Genomic DNA, 20,432 nt, shown 5'->3' with positions numbered 1-20,432 from the left:
TAAATGCCAAATATTATATTTCTTCCTTAGACCTATTTTTCACTTAATGTAGATGTACCTTAGTCTCTTTTTTTTTTTTTTTTTGTGAGGAAGATCAGTCCTGAGCTAACATCTATGGTAATCCTCTTTTTGCTGAGGAAGACCGGCTCTGAGCTAACATCTATTGCCAGTCCTCCTCCTTTTCTCCCCAAAGCCCCAGTAGATAGTTGTATGTCATAGTTGCACATCCTTCTAGTTGCTGTATGTGGGACGCAGCCCCAGCATGGCCGGAGAAGCGGTGCGTCGGTGCGCGCCCGGGATTGAACCCAGGCCACCAGTAGCGGAGCGCGCACACTTAACCGCTAAGTCACGGGGCTGGCCCCTACCTTAGTCTCTACCATGAACTTTTTTTTATTTTGAAAAATTTCAAGGCTACAGAGAAATGGAAAGAATAAAACCGTGAACACTTATGCTACCCTTCACCTGTAACTGCCAGTTAACTTTTTGTGACATTCACTTTATCTCTAAATATATACTTTGGTTTTTCTGAATCACATCAAAGTATATTGCAGATATGTGGCACTTCACTTAAATGCTTTAACACATGTCGCCTAAGAGCAAGGACCTTCTACAGAACTGCAGCTCCATTATCACATCTGAGACATCTAACAGTAATACAATAATATTTAAGTCCGTATTCAGTTTTTTCCAGTTGTCTCAAATATCTATTTTATAGCCAGGGCTTATTTATTGATCCAGGATTCAGTCGAGAATGAGCGTTGCATTTGGTAATCTGGTCTCCTCAATCTAGAACAGTACCCCACTGGCTTCTGTGTTTTGTCTTTCATGACACTGACATTTTTGAAGGGTCCAGGCCAGTTGTCTTATAGAATGTCCCATGTTCTGGGGCCTTAGTCTTTTTGAGGCTACATAGCATTTCGCTGAATGGGTGATTTATAACTTTAATAAGACCCATTTAGGATGACATTTCTTTTGTATGTTTTTGTGCTAACAATGTTTTCTCAAACACACAGTGCTGTGGATGCACAGACGTGTGTTTTAACTGGGCATTCCCTCTGCAGGGGCAAGATAGGCAGAGGAAGCTCTTCCCCTTCACAGGCCTCTGGTAGGAGGTCCCAGTTGTTGTTTTGTGAGGTGAAGATCACATAACAATTAGCCCTGTTAAAGTATGTGGTCCAGTGGCATTCAAGTGTATTCACAGTGTTATAGAGCTACCAACTGTCTCTGGTTTTCAAACGTTTTCATCACCCTAAGAATACCCCATACCCCGTATGTAATCACTCCTCATTCCCTTCATCGAATATGCTTTCTGTCTCTATGGATTTGCCTGTTCTGGGTGTTTTATATAAAAGGAAGCATACGATATGTGCTTTACACATTGATTTCTGTACCCTTGTATATGGACATCTGTAAGAAGCTACGATAAATGCATGCATAGGCCCAGGACTTTTTTTTTTTTTTTAAGATTTTATTTATTTATTTTCCCCCCAAAGCCCCAGTCGATAGTTGTATGTCGCAGTTGCACATCCTTCTAGCTGCTGTAGGTGGGACGCGGCCTCAGCATGGCCGGAGAAGCAGTGTGTCGGTGCGCGCCCGGGATCCGAACCTGGGCCGCCAACAGTGGAGCGCGCACACTTAACCGCTAAGCCACGGGGCCGGCCCAGGCCCAGGACTTTTAAGCCTTAATCCCAAGAAAGGTGTTTTTATTTGAAGCTGTAAAAACTTGATTACAGATATTGTCCCTGATAGAACCTGTTATTCTGTAGGGTGAAGAGATCTTAGTTATAAACCTAATTTGTTTCTCCTGTAAGGAATTCTCGATTTTTTTTTTTTTTTTAATATCTCAACAAGACAAACAAGAGGCTTTGAAATACTTTGCCCAGAGATCTAGCCCCATTCAGTAGATTAACGAGATTAACCCCAAATAACCTTCTGAGACAAGAATTATGTAGTTCTTTCTTTTCCTGGGCAGAAAGCGTGCTCGCCAGATAACGTAATAGCTATTCCTCTGTGGGTCTGGTTTCCAGGGACCTTATGTCTTGGATCAATGGAATACGGGGCTTGGTGTCCTCAGATGAGCTAGCCAAGGATGTCACCGGAGCTGAAGCTTTGCTGGAACGACACCAGGTGGGTAGACCTGCCTGCTGAGTAGCAGAAATATGGTTGCTTTGCTGGGCCAGAAAGAACTCATCCTCTCCCCCAATCCCCGCCCCTTTGTTGTGAGTCAGTGGTTGATATTAGTGTGGGCATCTGCTGCCAGTTACCTAATCCCTTCTCTCCTCTTGGCAGGAACACCGGACAGAAATTGATGCCAGGGCTGGTACTTTCCAGGCATTTGAGCAGTTTGGGCAGCAGCTGTTGGCTCATGGGCACTATGCCAGCCCAGAGATCAAGGAGAAACTGCGTATTCTAGATCAGGAGCGTGCAGATCTGGAGAATGCCTGGGTTCAGCGCAGGATGATGCTGGATCAGTGCCTTGAACTGCAGGTACGTGTGCTGGACAGTAGATTCCCATTTGCCACAGGGTTTCTGACCAGGTATTTCATTGCCAAAGGCTCCATCTTCTCACTTGCCTCTCCCCTTCTTTAGCTGTTTCATCGAGATTGTGAGCAAGCTGAGAACTGGATGGCTGCCCGGGAGGCCTTCTTAAATACTGAAGACAAAGGAGACTCGCTGGACAGCGTGGAGGCTCTGATCAAAAAACATGAGGACTTTGACAAAGCAATTAATGTCCAGGTGAGGCCTTTGTACCTAAGAGTCTGAATCTGGATTTTTCCAGATTGACATCTTCTGTCTTTGTTGGCTTATTCTCCTTCCTTTTCTTAGTGACTAGAGCAAAAAATAGTTATTGACTTGGTTAACTCACCAGAGAGCTTTGGCAGCTTCCTTAAATTAAAATGCTTGACATTGACTCCATGAAAGAAGCAACACAGTCACCATTATATCTCTAGTAATACTGTGCAGTCTAGGAAGAATATGTACATAAGTAATTTTTTTATATTTATATATAGATTCTGGTATTTCTGAGGTTTTAATAATGAGGATGCCACAGGGGAAAACAATGTATTGTGAAAGGAAAGAAAAACAAATTTGTGGATAGGTTAGGGAGTACATGAGCATGAACAGATCAGAAAGATGTAAAACTCTTTAATTTACAAACCGTTTTCCAATTGAGCCTAATTGTGTGTGTGACATCCACTGGTGTTCTAGCCCCTGCCCCACCCCAGCATGACCTGGAATCTTGTTGAGTTAAACTCTACTCTAGTAATGATTGAAATCAAGCTTTCTTCTGGCTTTTTACTCTTGTGCTTCTAAAGTGTCGGTGTATTCTGATCCTGTCACCCAGAAGTGCTCAGTCTTCTGAGAACTTCTTGGTCTCAGACATAGTTCTCAGTCACCCAAAATAACCGTTCTCTCTAAGACTTGCGGTCGAGGCAAGGCAGGGCTGTCTTGCCCACCTTGACCTGACGCCTTTGTGTGCCGACAGGAGGAGAAGATCGCCGCTCTGCAGTCCTTCGCTGACCAGCTCATTGCTGCCGGCCACTACGCCAAAGGCGACATTGCCAGCCGGCGCAATGAAGTTTTGGACAGGTGAGTGTTCCCTAGTGCTGACAGATCTCACGTATCCTTGTGGGAGAGCCCTGACCTGTCAAACTCGGAGGGATGTTCACATTTGGTCTCGGTTTCACTTTCTCAGGTGGCGACGTCTAAAAGCCCAGATGATTGAGAAGAGGTCAAAGCTGGGAGAATCACAGACCCTCCAGCAGTTCAGCCGGGACGTGGATGAGATCGAGGCTTGGATCAGCGAAAAATTACAGACCGCAAGTGATGAGTCATATAAGGATCCCACCAACATCCAGGTGAGCTGACCGGACTGGCTGTTCATCTCTGAAGTAGCCTGTAACATTGGGGAGATTTTGTGAAATTAGGCATCTTAAGAAGGGGGATATACCTGTAAGACAATTTACTTGTACCCATGGTGAAGCCAATGAAAATTATTTTAGTAAGCTAAGTGGAAAAGTCCCACTAAATTGTCAGAGCCACTTAAAGCTGCCGTCCTCATTTGTCTCTATTGAAACCGTGTCTGCTCTAAAAGAAGACTGAAGAGTGCCCCTTCTGTGTGCTGTCCCCAAATGCTGAGCTTCCCAGGGGAAGTGTGACAGCAAAATGAGTTTCTGTGTAATAGCTGATACGTGTATTCACATCAGTGTACTGAACTCTTGTTATTTTAATCTATTTTTGTAGCTTTCCAAGCTGCTGGTAAGTTTTTTGTTTTCTTTAAAGAGTTTAGTTAAATGAGCTCCAGTGTTTGTGTTCTTCTGTGTAGTCTTGTTATTGTGGTCACACGGTCCGCTGGTGTCTCTTCATCCATCCTCTTCAGTTCTAATCATCCATCACACTCCATTCAAGTGTCCCTGTGGGCTGTGGCTTTCTCTGTTGTAATTAGCCTGCAACCTTCATTCCCCTCCCCCTTTCCCAGTTTATCACTTAGGCAAGTTCTGTACAATGTTTGATTTGGGGGGCAGTAGTTGACTGCTTTCTTTCCAGAGGTGGTGCTTTTAATAAATGAAATGATCAGCTTTTTCTGGTGGGCTCGTCTTGCTGTGGGCTCGTGGTTCTCGGTGACCTAAGGCACGGAGACTGGTGGGGTGTGAGAGTTTTGTTGCACACACAGTCTGGCATCCAGAGGTGCTGGTCACTGGAGAGGGACCGCTAGAGACCCACAGAGAGGCAGATGATCTGCTTTCAAATCTGAGAGGAACCAGGGGTGAGATGTCAAGATAAAAGTGGACATTACCCACGGGTAGTGGAATGGACTTTTCAGTAGCTCAGATGTTGCTTACATGGATGGAAGAAATGAAGAAATAGATGGGATTTGAACCAAAGAGCGATCAGAACAAGAAACAGAAAAAGAGGGGAGTTGGGCTTTTGTCAGGATTTACAGGTGTTTGAGACCCTTGTTGTTCCTGTGCTTGGGCTCAGGTGTCAGAGTATGTTGGTAACAAGGACACTTTATGTTAGTGCCACGTCTCGCCAGCCATATGGCTCCATCTTTTGACAGTTGCTGCCCCTGAAATGAAACATTTGATGCAGAATCCTTCCCCAACTGTACTGTGTTTTTTCTTTTAGTTCTTTTTCCGCAAATAACACTCTCCCCTGAGACCCTGCATTTCTCACCCAGAGTTGTGCCACAGCTGCGTCCTCGCTTGTCTCTTGTGGTGTTCTCGCACCTTCTGTTTCTTTGTGGATTTCTAAAAAGCCTATCAGGCCCCTGCATCAGGAGCCCATCATTCCCCCAGCCCTCTCTTTTCCTAGCAAAAAGAAATTCCTACCCGTAGTCAAGCCTGGATTTTGACAGTATCCAAGAGTTTTGATTAAGGGCAGCTACCATCTGAGAAGCCAGCAAAGCCAAGGTCTGCAGCAGCTGTAGACTTCTTTGCCAACAGAGGGTCTGCCTAACCATCAAATACATTGCTTCAGAGTGATTGCTGCCTTAGATAATGAGAGATCCATATGTATGTGCTTTGTTAGAGCTTCTGTCCACTAAGGAGAAAAACTTGGGTGGAAATTCATATACAGGTAGATTCAAAACTACAACTGGCCATTGCCGTCTTCTGCAAAATGTTAGAAAGTGTCTGTGTAGGACTTCACTCCCAGGTATCCAGCTGATTTAAGAATTGACTCAATTCCCGTACTCCTGGGCTGGTACATTTCCTTTCTCCTGGCCCAGACCTTCTGCTGAACTCTGCAACAGACTGACCCCTAAAATATTCACACAAATTCTGTGATTGCCTTCTGTAAAAAATGTTGACACTTGCCCCCAGTTCTTTAAGTTTGCTCCCACTCCCTTCCTTCTGAGAATCCCTTCCTCCTGAAAGGATGTAACCTAGCAGGACCTGGTTTTGAAAGGTTGTTTTTGGTATTTTTAGAGCAAGCATCAGAAGCACCAGGCCTTCGAAGCAGAGCTGCACGCCAATGCTGACCGGATCCGCGGGGTCATTGACATGGGCAACTCCCTCATTGAGCGTGGGGCCTGTGCTGGCAGCGAGGATGCTGTCAAGGTATGATCCAGCAGCGCTCTCCTCCTGGCCCAAGAAGAGGGGTTGGATTTGACTGTTAGCCTGTTACTGTCAACCTGATGATGACTTTGAAATAAATAGATGAGAAGACTGTTGGCTGCATTACAGATGGGGAATACAGTGAGAATGGCTCCTGTGAATGTTGTCCAGTCTCCTCTCTCAGAATGTGTCACATCGGCCTTAGGAGAGGGGCTTCTGCATGGATTTCACCATCTCTAATGGCTCCCTTCTCTTCCCCAGGCCCGGCTGGCTGCCTTGGCTGACCAGTGGCAGTTCCTGGTGCAGAAGTCGGCTGAGAAGAGCCAGAAACTGAAAGAAGCCAACAAGCAGCAGAACTTCAACACTGGAATCAAGGACTTCGACTTCTGGCTCTCCGAGGTAACGCTGAGTGGTTTTCCCTTCCCACCATTAGAGGACTTCTAGTCACTGGGGTAATATGTCAGTTAAGAAGCCCAAAACCATGAAAAAGCAGGGCTTTCCCGCTGCCCCTTTTAGCAGAGATCTTCATTATCAAATGGGAGTAGTGTGCCATTAGGGATTCATAAGCAGAGGAATGAAGGCTTAGAGAAGAGAGAGCTTATTTTTGGTGGGACCTGGACCATAGATCACTCATCTCCGTAGGGAGTGCAGACAGGAAGAGATCGTGGGGTCTGTGTGACATGCAGCTCCAGTGAGTCTGTGCCCAGAGAGAAACCAAATAGCAGAGAGTCAGGAAGCCAGAGTTAGTAACACGTTCTCTGTAGAAAATTTAGAGAGTACAGAAAGTATGAAGAAATAGAAATTTTTAGAGACCACTACTCTCTCTATATCTAGTCTATATGTTTCCATGAATATTTGTATAGCTATATTTTTATATATAGTTGAGCTTACAATGTAATCTTTCATTAGTGTGTATTGGGAGTGTTGTCCCACGTCACTAAAAATTCTTCCTAAACGTTTGAATGCGTGCGTGAGTCTATCATAGAGTTGTACCATCATTGAACTATTCCCATGTTGTTGGACATTCAGGTGTCCCAGCGTTTTGGAGGTGTACATTTTGCTGCAGTGAACATCTTTGTGTATTAATCTTTGCCCATGCTGCTGATTGTTTCCCTAGGGATATTTCTTGAAGTGGATTGCTGTGCATTTTGCCAGTGTACCACGGTGAAGGCTCGGTGACCCTGCCTTTAGCTGTAGTATTTAAATTCATAGGCTCTTGAGTCTCCATTTGACTAAAAGGGAGCGAGTCGTAGGTCGTGCAGGCTGATACAAGCTGAGCAGGCATAATGACAGGAACTTGTGATTGAGAAGTCTGTGGCTCTCCAGAGCCCTGGAATAACAGGCGGGCATCCGGGATTTCCCAGAACACTAAATGTGCACCACCAGTAGCCTTTGCTTCTGTGCTTCATTGCCAGGTGGAGGCCCTTCTGGCATCCGAGGACTACGGCAAAGACCTGGCTTCTGTGAATAACTTGCTAAAAAAACATCAACTGCTGGAGGCAGATATATCTGCCCATGAGGTGAGCGGAGGGGGCGGCCAGGCCAGTGTCTGGGACACAGCTGTGCGGGACTCCTAGGAGAACCGGCACATGTGGAGAGGGAGAGTGATGGTTATAGCCAAGTTCTCAGACATTGTGGTTTGAGAACGTACTCTGAACAATTATTGAGGGCCGCTAAGAGAGTTTGTTCTATGGGTTCTATCTATCAATATTCACCATTATTAAAAAATAAATAAATTTTAAAAGTTATGTTTAAAAAAAAAACAATCTCAGGGCCAGGCCCGTGGCTTAGCGGTTAAGAGCACACTCCGCTGCTGGCGGCCCGGGTTCGGATCCCGGGTGCGCACCGACGCACCGCTTCTCCGGCCATGGTGAGGCCGCGTCCCACATACAGCAACTAAAAGGATGTGCAGCTAAGACATACAACTATCTACTGGGGCTTTGGGGGAAAAAATAAATAAATAAAATCTTTAAATAAATAAATAAATAAATAAAACAATCTCAGGGCCGGCCCTGTGGCATAGCAGTTAAGTGCGTGCGCTCTGCTGCTGGCAGCCCGGGTTCGGATCCTGGGCGCACACCGAGCACCAGTTGTCAGGCCATGCTGTCGCGGTGTCCCACATAAAGTGGAGGAAGATAGGCACGGATGTTAGCTCAGGGCTGATCTTCCTCACCAAAAAAAAAAAATCTCAAAGGGTTACATACTATCTGATTTCATTTACACATATGATAATTGCACAGAACTACATACATAACGCTCACAGAGACACAGAAATGAATGTGTATAAAACTGGTGAACTCTGAATAAAGGTCTATGGGTTGACTGTGCCAGCCTCAGTTTCCGGTTTTGATATTGTGCTGTGAAAGATAGTACAGTTGGGGGAAGCTGGGTGAAGGGTACACAGAACCTCTACTATTTTTGCAACTTCTTATGAATCTATAATTACTTCTAAATAAAAAAATTAAAACTGAGAAAAAATTTATTAATTCATTTAAAATAATAATAAGCCCATTCGAATTAACATAAGTAACATTTTATTATGAATAACTATATTTTTCCAAAAACAAAAATATAGCTAGAAGAGTGGCATTGGTTATATTTTGGAAAATTTCTTTAATGTCCAGCTTAATAGAAGATAGCTGGATTCTCATAGCTGCTTCTGAATTTGATTTGTTGTGGTGTGTTGTACATAATGAAAATGCAGCCTCACAGGTAATTACAGAAGGGAGTTGTATTTTAATTTGGATAATTAATACTGAATATTGGATACTACACCAATCTCAGTAAATGGTCATTTCTTAAAGGTTAGTTGCAAAGTGGACACTGAAACCGTATCACTCAGTTTTTCATACTGTTTTATATTAAAATCCACTGGTCCGGGGCCGGCCCCGTAGCATGGTGGTTAAGTGCGCGTGCTCCGCTGCTGGCGGCCCGGGTTCAGATCCGGGGCGCGCACTGAGGCACCGCTTCTCCGGCCGTGCTGAGGGGGCGTCCCACATACAGCAACTAGAAGGATGTGCAACTATGACATACAACTATCTACTGGGGCTTTGGGGGAAAAATAAATAAAATTTAAAAAATAAAAAAATAAAAAAAATAAAATAAAATCCACTGGTCCGTTTAGACTGAATGGATCTTTTACCCATGTGTGATGAAACAAAATCATTTGGAAAATACTGGTTCACTGAGTTATATAGCTCTCCTAAGTGTTGCCTCATTTCATTGTATCATCACATTTCGTTAACGTCACAACAGAATAATCTTTACGTATTGGAAAGCTGTCAAGCTTGTAGAGGTGGATGCAGATTATCCAAAATTCTAGTTTTCTCATGAAAATTCAAATTTTATCTTTAGCAGCAAACCCAGTTTTCCTTGAAGTGACAGGTTCACCTTTTTCTTGACGAAATATTTGCCAGATACCGAAGTCTGCATGACCATCGTTGTCTGTTGGTGGTTCTTTCAAGTGAAAGCAGTGGTCTGTGAAGAGTGGCTGGCTCAGCTCACACCCTGTGCTTTTCCTCAAGACAGTCACTGAACTTGAGTATGCAGCAGAAGTGTCTTGTGTGTAGTTCCCGTTTTATCACACAGGATACTAAAATGACATGTACTTAACGAAGAATATGGAATAAAATTATCAGCTTTTGCTGCTTTTTTAAGGGTATCAAGTGAAACAGCATGTTTTACTACAAGTGCATAGCAGTGAAGAATCGGATTTCTGCTGGTACAGGTACCACTGCCTTGAGCTAAGACATCAGCATCCCCCCCCATTGCTTTTGGACCACCAGTGCAAATGTCCACACGGTAAAAAAAGGCAGATGATGTCTTTGTGTTGTTACGAAAATAGTTTTGACCTCATAGAACCACACTTTGAGAATATCAACACTCCACACCAATAAATATTAAACCACCCTGTCAATGAGGATTTCCTGTGTTCTTATTTTCAAGCAGATATTCACGGGAGACCCAGATTTCTGACCCCTCCCGTTGTGTCCCCTGCCCCAGGATCGCCTGAAGGACCTGAACAGCCAGGCAGACAGCCTGATGACCAGCAGTGCCTTTGACACCTCCCAAGTGAAGGACAAGCGGGACACCATCAATGGTCGTTTCCAGAAGATCAAGAGCATGGCGGCCTCCCGGCGAGCCAAGCTGAATGAGTCCCATCGCCTGCACCAGTTCTTCCGGGACATGGATGACGAGGAGTCCTGGATCAAGTATGTGCTCCTGGGACTTCGTGTTCTGGGTCCTCTAGGACGCCCCTTGAGCCTTAAATGGCAGGCATTAGCAACCTTGGGGCTGAGTGAGATCAGGAGGTAGAGGTCGCCTGGCCATGAGGTTTCAGTCTCTCCTGGACTGTGTTTGTGAGACAGGAAGGTGTGACAAAAAGGGTGTGGGCTCAGCAGTGTGCTGGGCTGGGTCCCAGCTCTGCCACGCACTCACCGGGGGACGCCTCCGTTTCTTCTGAGGTCTAGGTGTGCAGAGATAATGATCAGCCCTGGCCTCCAAGATGCATGATGGTTACACTAGCCTTTATCTAGACGCTGCCTTTGGATCACGGGAAAATTAGTGAGTTCATATCTGGAAAAGACACTCTGATCTCCTGGGGAACATTGCTTCTTACAGGACAGAGAGTTGTTTTATTAATCACCCCGCCCTCCAAAATTTCAGTCTACCTTTTCCAGTAGATGTAACATGTAAACAGACCATTTTTTCTTTATTTCCAATTGAAATAAATTTATTTTATTGACACTGAATGTAACCACCGTTAAAGTTCAGTTTCAAGTTTTTTTTTTTGTCTTTTTTTTAATTGTGAAATTTTTGTGGTACATTATTGTTTATCAGTCACCATATGAGTGCATCCCTCCACCCCTTGTGCCCACCCCCCACCCCCCTAGCCCCTGCTAACCACCAAACAGTTCTGTCTGACCATGTGTTGGTTTATCTTCCACATATGAGTGAAATCATGTGCTTAAACAGACCATTTTTAAGGAAAAAAATCCCGTCTTCATTCCTCACTTCGTTTAAAAAACTATTTAAATCAGTATCTTTATAGTACATGGAAATATGTACTTGATAAAGAAGGGTTGAGAGGGAGACACACCAGTGGCACCTCCTTGTTCTGCAGTGCACCCCAGCCCTCTGCAGAGTCAGACATAGTAGGTGCTTCGGGAGACATACATGGACGCTGTTCATTCGGGAAATAGAGGCTTTTGCTTTCCTGAAGAGTGGCAAGCACGTTCCCAGAGAGACTGGTTGATGTAGGTGAAAGACAGCATGGGGGCTGTAAATTTTACAGCTCTTGTGTCCAGACATCCCCAGTTGAAAACGTGGAGGTACAGAGACTGACTCCTTGCTTATGTGGTCCAGGGAGAAGAAGCTGCTGGTGAGCTCTGAGGACTATGGCCGAGACCTGACAGGCGTTCAGAACCTGAGGAAGAAGCACAAACGGCTGGAGGCAGAACTGGCTGCACACGAGCCTGCGATCCAGGTGAGGAGGGCCCCTTCTGGCTGAGAGGGCAGCAGAGATGGAATGGGGCCCAGGTGACATACAAAGAGATCCTTTGCTTTTGTTCATTTCACTGGGGTCTCTCCAGTGTTTATGACCCCTCATCCCAAACGGGGAGGGAGAAGTTCTGAGTCTGATTTCGAGGCCTTTTCCTGGAAGCATCTAGAAGCAGGTGATAGCTGTTAATCGAATCATTCTTGCCTGTCAGGGTGTCCTGGACACTGGAAAGAAGCTGTCTGATGATAACACTATTGGGAAGGAGGAGATTCAGCAGCGTCTGGCGCAGTTCGTGGAGCACTGGAGAGAGCTGAAGCAGCTGGCAGCAGCTCGGTAAGCGGTCAGAGGAAGGAGCACGTGTCCTGCTTTTGGGTGCAGTGGGGAAAGCCTGCACCCTGAGCTCAGGCTCAGAGCTTCCGGGCCCTCCTGCCACCCCCTGGACACTTGCCTTGGGTGTGCAGGTGCCACAACGGCTTCCTGTGGGGCCATCTCTGACGGGCCCACGCTTAGCCCTTACATGGATTGGGACCAATACCTGGTTCTGGAATTTCACTTTGGAACACGTTCTCTACTTTGTATTACGCAGAAGGCTTAATTGAACTGTTTACATCCCACCCTCGTCATGAGTATTTTTAAGCATTTGTTAACTATCAGAATCAAAGCTGGAGGAGATTTTGGCTGATTTATTTTTTTTTCTGTCTCCTGTAATTAGAGGCCAGCGGCTAGAAGAGTCCTTGGAATATCAGCAGTTTGTCGCCAATGTGGAAGAGGAAGAAGCCTGGATCAATGAGAAAATGACCCTGGTGGCCAGTGAAGACTACGGAGACACTCTGGCTGCCATCCAGGTAGGAGAGACGGAAGGCGCCCCCTGCTGTCCCTCTTAGCAACTGCCTGCCGGTCCCTATTTCCTGGTTTGTTCCCTAAGCGTGCTCTTACCAAGAGCATGCAGGGGCTCAGTCAGGGTCTGGTGGGTTTACTTGAGACCTCAAGATCTCAGGCTGGAGACATTGCCCTCTGTAGACAGAATGGGCATGAGTTTGTCAGCCCGGTTCATGGAGCCTTATTGTCAGTCAAGCAGCATCATTCCCACAGGTTACTAGTACTCTGTTAGTTTCCTCTGGCTGCCGTGACAAAGTACTACAAACTGGTGGCTTAAAACAACAGAAATTTATTTTCTTAGACTTCCAGAGGCTAACAGTCTGAAGTCAAGGTGTAGACATGGCCTTGCTCTCTGAAACTTCTAGGGGAGAATCCTTCCTTGTCTTTTCAGTTTCTGGTAGCCCCAGGCATTCCTTGGCTCGTGGCAACATAACTCCACTCTCTGGGTCTGTTTTTACATGGCTGTCCCCCTCTGTGTCTGTGTCTTCCCATGGCATTCTCTTTGGGTGTTTCTGTGTCCAAATTTCCCTCCTGTCACAGGACCCAAATCATACTGGATTAGGGCCCTCCCTAATGACCTCATCTTAACTTGATTGCATCTGCAGAAACCTTATTTCCACATTCATAGGAGCAGGGCGTTAGGACTTCATTGTGCCTTTTTGGGGGACACAATTCAACTCATAACATACTCCCTAAATACATTGGTTGACTGTTGCTGTGTAACAACCCTCAGGACAACAGCAGTTTCTTATTTCCCACAATTCTGTGAACTGACAGGCATTGTCTCTGCTGCCTTCACTTGGGACCTCTCACACCGCTGCTCTGAGAGCGGGGCGTCACTCGTGTGCTGGCAGCTGGGACGTCTCAGGTCCCCTCCACCCGATGTTTCATCCTCCAGCAGGCTCGACCAGCCTCCTCAGGCAGCCTTCAGAGAGGCAAAGGCAGAAGCTTCGAGGGGTTGTAAGGCCTAGTCTTGGATGTCACACAGTGTCGTCCTCACTGCCTTCTGTTGCTCAGAGTGGTCACAAGGCAGCCCAGGGTCCTAGGGTGGACGAATAGACTCCCCTCTTTTTTTTTTTTATAATTTTATTTATTTATTTATTTTTCCCCCAAAGCCCCAGTAGATAGTTGTATGTCATAGCTGCACATCCTTCTAGTTGCTGCACGTGGGACGCGGCCTCAGCATGGCCGGAGAGGCAGTACGTCGGTGCGCGCCTGGGATCCGAACCCGGGCCGCCAATAGCGGAGCGCACGCACTTAACCGCTAAGCCACGGGGCCAGCCCTAGACTCCCCTCTTGATAGCAGGAGCTACACACTATGGTCAAATGTTCCTGAATCCATGCCACCAGCAGTGGAAGCGGAGTTTGCATTCCAAGAGTCAGGGTAGCCCCTGAGCCGTGTTCCTCACAGTGGGAATCCCTTTTAGCTGGTCAGAGTGGTTTAGAAGAATGTAGATGGAGCAAGTGAGTTCCCTGGAAGCAAGCACAAAGGGCATCATCTCTGGTGCATCAGCTGTGCTGAGGAGAAGACAAGACTTGGAAGGTCCCTGAGATGAGCTCAGGTTGTTCTGTAGGTGTTTATCTTAAGCTTGCTTTGTGTTCATCCTGTGGTCTTCCAGAGGAGAAGTGGGACACTACAGATTGCTAACCAAGATCTGAACCCCTCAGAAAGGCCTCCCCTGACTGTACTTCTCAAGCTTACCCTACCACCGGTTACTCTCACAGCATCCTGGTTTTACTGGCTGTATGATTACCTATTTGTTTCTGTACCTGTCTGCTGTCTTAGTCCCCGGCTGGACTGTGATGCGTGTGAGGGTAGGGACCTTCCAGTTCTCTCACCCTCTGTCCCCTGTACCTGGCACAGTGGCACATGCCGGGCTCTCAGTAGCTGCCCTTGCTGCATCCACTCCAGGGCTTACTGAAGAAACACGAAGCTTTTGAGACAGACTTCACTGTGCACAAGGACCGCGTGAACGACGTCTGCACTAACGGACAGGACCTTGTTAAGAAGGTGAGCGTGGGGGGCGGGGCAGACGCTCCTCTCCTGCTCCGGGATGCCGCGTGCCATACTGCGGCTGTCCCACAGAGCTCACGCCCAGGATAGTCACCCAACAGAGGTTTGCACGAGAGCAATAGCAGTTCATTCATCTGTTTCGTAAAGAAGAGGAAGGTTACATGATCAGTTGAATATTTTCCCCCTTTTTAAAGCCAGTTAGTAAAGTTGCTCTGCAGCACTTATTTTTTCTGCCTTAGTTGAGCAGAGAAGCATCCCTGCTGGTCCTTCTGTGACGCTGGCACTCCCCCGTGACTCCTCTCTTAGTTTATTTCCCAAGTAGTAAAGCTTATTTCCCAAAGTAAACTAGGGGCAGTAAACCTACAAGTCCGCAGTCATGGGAGTCACCCATAAAGCCAGCACAGACCACCACTGGTCAGAGCTTCATGCCTGACCTTCCAGACACTGTCCACACGTAGAGCTGCCCACTACATAAACCAGAGACCTGTTCCGTTGGGTGACACAGCTCTATAAAACCTGGCTGCTAGACAGGATGTTTGAGAAATGAATCTGTCAGAATCACAAGGTTTATTTCATTCAAACAGCCCTCTCAGATGAAAGCGAAAAATAAGAGTCTCAGTGCTTTCTCACCAGCAGTGAAGTCAAGGCACTCACGCTGAAGTTCCAGACTAGACGTATGGGTCCACTGTCGGTCACACGCTAGTCACCACCAGTCACTTAGGTGCAGTGACAAACATTCAAGACCACAAGACACCTTCTGACAACTATGATTTCCTGTCGCAAACATATAATGAGTAAATAAGACTTTCCATCACAGAATTTGCACCGGTAATCATGGCCTTGAGACTAAAGATTTGAGCCATAGGAGGTGACAATAGTTAAAATCCGTGTTCGCTGGGGAGCTTTGTTTCCTTGCCCTTATGGACAAATAAGCTCACGTGAACCCACTTTCTGTACAGACGACGTACAGACGTCGGTGAGGCTGTGTGGGACCGACCCCGCGCACACCCACGCCTGGGTGATGCTCTCTCTTTTTGAAACCTGTGAGATGGCCAGTTTGTGAATATTCTTCAGCCTTCTGACAAAGATCCCAGGGCTTTACTCTCAGCAGCAATCTTTGTTTCTTCCCGGAGTTTCTCTTTAAATTTTATGCTGACTTGTGTATGTTTTCAAATATGGTTTTAACCAAGACTGAATCAAAGTGTTTGGGGCTTAATAATTTTCAATATCCACATGTCAAACATTTTTCTACCATTATTTTTATTGCATATGTATAGTAGCCATTCTTTGGATGTATAGTATTTTATATAAATGATAATTATTTAGGCTTTTTCCAATTTTTTGCTGTCAAAATAATGCTAATGAATACATCATTGTAACTTAACATTTCAGCACATTACTCATTATTTGTTTAGTATTAATTTCTATATGTGGAATTGCCATGATTCATCTTTTTTTTTTTTTTTTGTGAGGAGGACCAGCCCTGAGCTAACATCCAATGCCAATCCTCCTCTTTTTTGCTGAGGAAGACTGGCTCTGGGCTAACATCCGTGCCCATCTTCCTCCACTTTATATGGGATGCCACCACAGCATGGCTTAACAAGCGGTGCGTCGGTGCGCACCCGGGATCCGAACCGGCGAACCCCAGGCCACCGCAGCGGAACGTGCACACTTAACCGCTTGCGCCACCGGGCTGGCCCCCCATGATTCATCTTTTTAAGACAAGGGTATTCATTTGTTAAGGCTCTTACTCCATGTTGATCTTAGAAAAGCCTTACCCACTGTTCCTCCACCTGGCAGTGGACAGGGGCATCCATGGCCCATCTGACAGAAATTGAGAGCCTTCCCAGGCAGGGAGGGTGCAGGGCAGGTAACTGCAGCAGGTGAGGCTGACCAGAGTGTGCCTTCTCTCCATGGCCTAGAACAATCACCATGAGGAGAACATCTCTTCAAAGATGAAGTGCTTGAACGGGAAAGTGTCAGACCTGGAGAAAGCTGCCTCCCAGAGGAAGGCAAAGCTTGACGAGAACTCGGCCTTCCTTCAGTTCAACTGGAAAGCTGACGTGGTGGAGTCCTGGATTGGTAAGCACTGTCTCGGCGAGTCCCCAACTTTCTTTTCCTCCCAGGCCGGGAAGATTGCTCTGGAGCCACGGCTCGTCTACTTCCTATGCGGTTGGTTTTCTGCTGCAGAGAAGAAACCAATCAAATGCGGGCATATCAGAACCCACCACGAGAGCAGGCCAGAGAGCCAGGGCCTCGGCAGTGCCAGCGCTGGGCCAATGTGGGGGTTAACAAAAGCCCTTAGATGCTGAAAGAAGTGGCAAACGTCACACCACAAACAAAACGGGCACCAGCGGCCACCAGCTGCATCAGCACTGTCCCCAGGCGACACGGGTCCAGGGTGCAGTCCAGCTGCTGGGCGAGGAGGAGCTAGACTCTGATCTCAGGACCCACATGACTTTAGTAGTTGCTGTCACATGAGTAGCAGCTGAACCACATCTCTTCATGGCACAGATGGAGAACGGGGGCCTGGGGTGCAGTGGGGAACCAGCTCCTGTGGGTTCAGAGACTGCTGTTAGTAATATCGGAATTTAAACCTAAACGCAATAATAGTGTGCCTCGGTTTTCTTTTTTTTCTTTTTAACTCATGTCACTGCACCAAGAAGGAATGGTATATTTCCATGCTTGGTTTTCTAGGTGAAAAGGAGAACAGCTTGAAGACAGATGATTATGGCCGAGATCTATCTTCTGTCCAAACTCTTCTTACCAAACAGGTCAGTTGTAGCCTCTTTGTTGATTGATTGATTGAAATCTACTCCAACAGTCTTTCCTGGTAGATGAATGATGGTCAGAGTCTTTCATCAGGACATCTGACTATTTTACCTTAGACCCTAGGGATTCAGCGGTGAACAAGATACAGTCCTGGTCCTCAGGAGCTTCTAGACTAGGCACCTGTGCTGCAGCCTGATAGGTGCTCACAGGACTGAACGCAGCAGCGCGTGCTGGGGACTTACACCCAAGAGGAGTCCGACTCAGTGTCCAGCAGGCGAGGGCTGATGGGGAAAGTCTCCCCAGAGCAGATGAGGTCTAAGCTCGATCATGAAGGATAAACTGGAAGGGGTCAGGTGGAGAGGCAGGGCGTTCGTTCTAGAGCGGTAGTGGGGAGAGTTGGGCGTATTCAGGGAGCCCCATTACATCAGTGTGCCTGGAGTGCTGGGTGGAAGGGCCCGAGGCTAACAGCGTGAGCCTGGGAAGCTGCTGCAGTCATCTGCCGTCTGATGGAGATGCAGACAGGTGGGCAGGTGTGACCAAGTGTAGGAAGGCGGGGTCTGCAGGCTGACAGTCTGGCTGAGACGTGCAGAAGGAGTGAGTCTAGTCTTGTCGCAGTCACTGCAGATTGGCCTATCTAATGGTAATGCTCCTTGTTGCAGGAAACCTTTGATGCTGGCCTGCAGGCCTTCCAGCAGGAGGGCATTGCCAACATCACTGCCCTCAAAGATCAGCTGCTGGCCGCCAAGCACATCCAGTCAAAGGCCATCGAGGCCCGGCACGCCTCCCTCATGAAAAGATGGAGCCAGCTTCTGGCCAACTCGGCCACGCGGAAGAAGAAGCTGCTGGAGGCTCAGAGTCACTTCCGCAAGGTAAGGGTGGGCCCCCGGCAGAGCTCAGTCCAGCACACAGGAATGCAAATCCAGCTTCCCTTTGCCATGCTCTGCCGTCTCCTCTGCAATGGGTGTGGAGCCAACATAAACCAAGGCAGGTGGGACCTGTGCCTTCACAAAGCTGCCAGTCAGGCGCCCAAAACAGACTGAATTTGCAGATACCCAGAGAAAAGGGCAGCAAGGGAAGAGACATTGAGGGCTCTCAGGAGTGGAAGTGGGAGAAAGGCACCCAGCAAGCCGTGTGCTGTCTCGACCCTGACGCCCTGGGGACTACACCTGCTTTTCCTGCTCCCACACCCCACCACCCGCCCTCCTGCACAGGGATGGCACGTCCAGCCCTTGCGACTGTCCCAGCCTGGTCTCTCTACTTTCAGGTGGAGGACCTCTTCCTGACCTTTGCCAAAAAGGCTTCTGCCTTCAACAGCTGGTTTGAAAATGCCGAGGAGGATTTAACAGACCCGGTGCGCTGCAACTCCCTGGAGGAAATCAAAGCCTTGCGTGAGGCCCACGACGCCTTCCGCTCCTCCCTCAGCTCAGCCCAGGCCGACTTCAACCAGCTGGCCGAGCTCGACCGCCAGATCAAGAGCTTCCGCGTGGCCTCCAACCCCTACACGTGGTTCACCATGGAGGCTCTGGAGGAGACCTGGAGGAACCTGCAGAAGATCATCAAGGTGCCCTTGCCCGCTGCTCCCTGCGCTCCTGCCAGCTGGCAGCTGAAGAGGGACGAGACCAGGGGAGGAGGGAGCACGGTTTCCGGTATCGGAAGTCCCGCGTCTGTCAGTCTAGCAGCCCACCGCTGGGTTATCTGTCACTTCCCGCCACGTCTGGAGGGGGTTGCGAGCAGCCAGAGCACCAAGTGCTCTGAGCTTGCTGAATGTTCCCACACGCCTCCCGTCTCACCTTCGGGTTGAGGTTAACATCCAGTCCTCCCTAACCCCGAAGGTGATTGTTTCTTGTGTCCAGCTTCAGAAAACTGCTTCCTCCTCCTCTCAACATTTAAGTCCAGCTGGTCAGTTCTCGAGGGTAGAGCCGTCTCCTGAGCCTGTCCTGAAGGAGGGGCCAGGGATGACATCGTCTCTGCCGCCCTTTGGTCCTTAGGAAAGGGAGCTGGAGCTGCAGAAGGAGCAGCGCCGGCAGGAGGAGAATGACAAGCTGCGCCAGGAGTTTGCCCAGCACGCCAACGCCTTCCACCAGTGGATCCAGGAGACCAGGTGCTGGCCTGCCCTCTGTGCCCAGGCCCGGGGAGCGCTCTGGTCCCGGAGGCTGAATGCCCAGGCCTCCAGCTCCAGGCTGCAGGGAGATTTGCATGAAACCAGAAGGCATGCTGGGAATGAGGAAGGAAGACGGGCTAGGAGCATGGCCTGGTCTGGCTGGAGCCAGAGGGGCGGGCAGAGTCAGAGCGGTGTTCTTGAAGGTCCTTTCCCCAATGATCAAGTTGGTAGATGTCCTGGATTGGGTGGGACTGTGGCCCGTGGTCAGCCCCGAGCAGCGACTCGGTGACAGACCATACAGGGTTGAGTGCAGTGTGGGTACTGACGTTCTTGGTTTTGTTTCTCTTTCTTGTGTCGCCCTCTGTCCCCACCTCCCGACTGCTGCTGTCCGGACGCCACCTTGTCTTGCGGCTACTTGGATCCCATCTCCACAGAACGTATCTCCTCGATGGGTTAATATTGTCTTCTTATTTCTCCGGGCTTGTGACGTGGTGGTGTTTTGTGTGCTTGTCCCTCTGCCCTCTGTCCCCCTGTAGCCTGGCTTGCAGAGGATCCCAGGATGGGCCTTCCTGCCCAGGGGGCTGCACTTCCCCTGCCCCACCCTAGCCCTGTCACCTTGCAAGGAATGTGTGCCTTGCCCCACAGCCCACTGTCCTGACAGCCTGCAGTCGAGGGAGGGGAGCCACTCCCACCTTCCTGTTCAGACTCCAAGGGTTCTCTGGGGTAGGGCATGTGACAAGCCAGAAGGCCAGAGCTGAGGATCCCCGTGCTGGTTCGGCCATGGGACTGTCCTGGACTCTGCCTCTTTTCCCCATGTGTGCAGAGGGAGCACGTTTAGCCCCTAGGAGGTCGTGGGCATGAAGCGGGATGACAGTGTTTAGGGGGCTCAGGCTGATGCAGTAAGTACCCAGCTGTGCACTGACGCTTCCCCCAGAGCCCCCACTGAGGGCTGAGGCTGTCTCCCAGCTTTCCCCGGGGAGGGGGACAGTATCATTTGCCCTAACAGAAAGCAGAAGAGCTCAGGGTTTCTGAGTGATGGAGAGACAGGGCTTGGGAGAAGCCCCGAGAGGAGCAGGGCCGTCCTGCCCAGTCCCAGGAGGAGCCGCT

General features: G+C 48.3%; 1 protein-coding gene across 9 annotated transcripts in view; it reads left to right on the top strand.

The window, feature by feature from the left end:
* Nucleotides 1-20,432, top strand: part of SPTAN1 (spectrin alpha, non-erythrocytic 1) — a 64,391-nt gene that overhangs the window by 39,611 nt on the left and 4,348 nt on the right. For 3 of the 9 annotated variants that reach the window (XM_014782224.2, XM_087418969.1, XM_004423533.3), the window contains 20 exons: nucleotides 2,028-2,127; nucleotides 2,290-2,487; nucleotides 2,590-2,736; nucleotides 3,488-3,591; nucleotides 3,698-3,860; nucleotides 4,246-4,260; nucleotides 5,931-6,062; nucleotides 6,321-6,458; nucleotides 7,475-7,579; nucleotides 10,062-10,270; nucleotides 11,424-11,544; nucleotides 11,771-11,892; nucleotides 12,272-12,404; nucleotides 14,351-14,449; nucleotides 16,375-16,534; nucleotides 17,150-17,226; nucleotides 17,884-18,093; nucleotides 18,489-18,785; nucleotides 19,213-19,325; nucleotides 19,760-19,777. In XM_014782224.2, the coding sequence (XP_014637710.2) occupies nucleotides 2,028-2,127; nucleotides 2,290-2,487; nucleotides 2,590-2,736; nucleotides 3,488-3,591; nucleotides 3,698-3,860; nucleotides 4,246-4,260; nucleotides 5,931-6,062; nucleotides 6,321-6,458; nucleotides 7,475-7,579; nucleotides 10,062-10,270; nucleotides 11,424-11,544; nucleotides 11,771-11,892; nucleotides 12,272-12,404; nucleotides 14,351-14,449; nucleotides 16,375-16,534; nucleotides 17,150-17,226; nucleotides 17,884-18,093; nucleotides 18,489-18,785; nucleotides 19,213-19,325; nucleotides 19,760-19,777 (2,661 nt within the window). The remainder of the gene's footprint in view (nucleotides 1-2,027; nucleotides 2,128-2,289; nucleotides 2,488-2,589; nucleotides 2,737-3,487; nucleotides 3,592-3,697; nucleotides 3,861-4,245; nucleotides 4,261-5,930; nucleotides 6,063-6,320; nucleotides 6,459-7,474; nucleotides 7,580-10,061; nucleotides 10,271-11,423; nucleotides 11,545-11,770; nucleotides 11,893-12,271; nucleotides 12,405-14,350; nucleotides 14,450-16,374; nucleotides 16,535-17,149; nucleotides 17,227-17,883; nucleotides 18,094-18,488; nucleotides 18,786-19,212; nucleotides 19,326-19,759; nucleotides 19,778-20,432) is intronic. The other 6 variants (XM_087418970.1, XM_087418966.1, XM_004423534.3 and 3 more) reach the window with 3 other exon arrangements.

Source organism: Ceratotherium simum, chromosome 29 (genome assembly GCF_057802395.1).
Source record: "Ceratotherium simum simum isolate JZ-2026a chromosome 29, ASM5780239v1, whole genome shotgun sequence".
NCBI classification, from domain to species: Eukaryota; Metazoa; Chordata; class Mammalia; order Perissodactyla; family Rhinocerotidae; genus Ceratotherium; species Ceratotherium simum.
The sequence above is the reverse complement of the archived record's forward strand: the minus strand, read 5'-3'. Positions and strand labels throughout refer to the sequence as shown.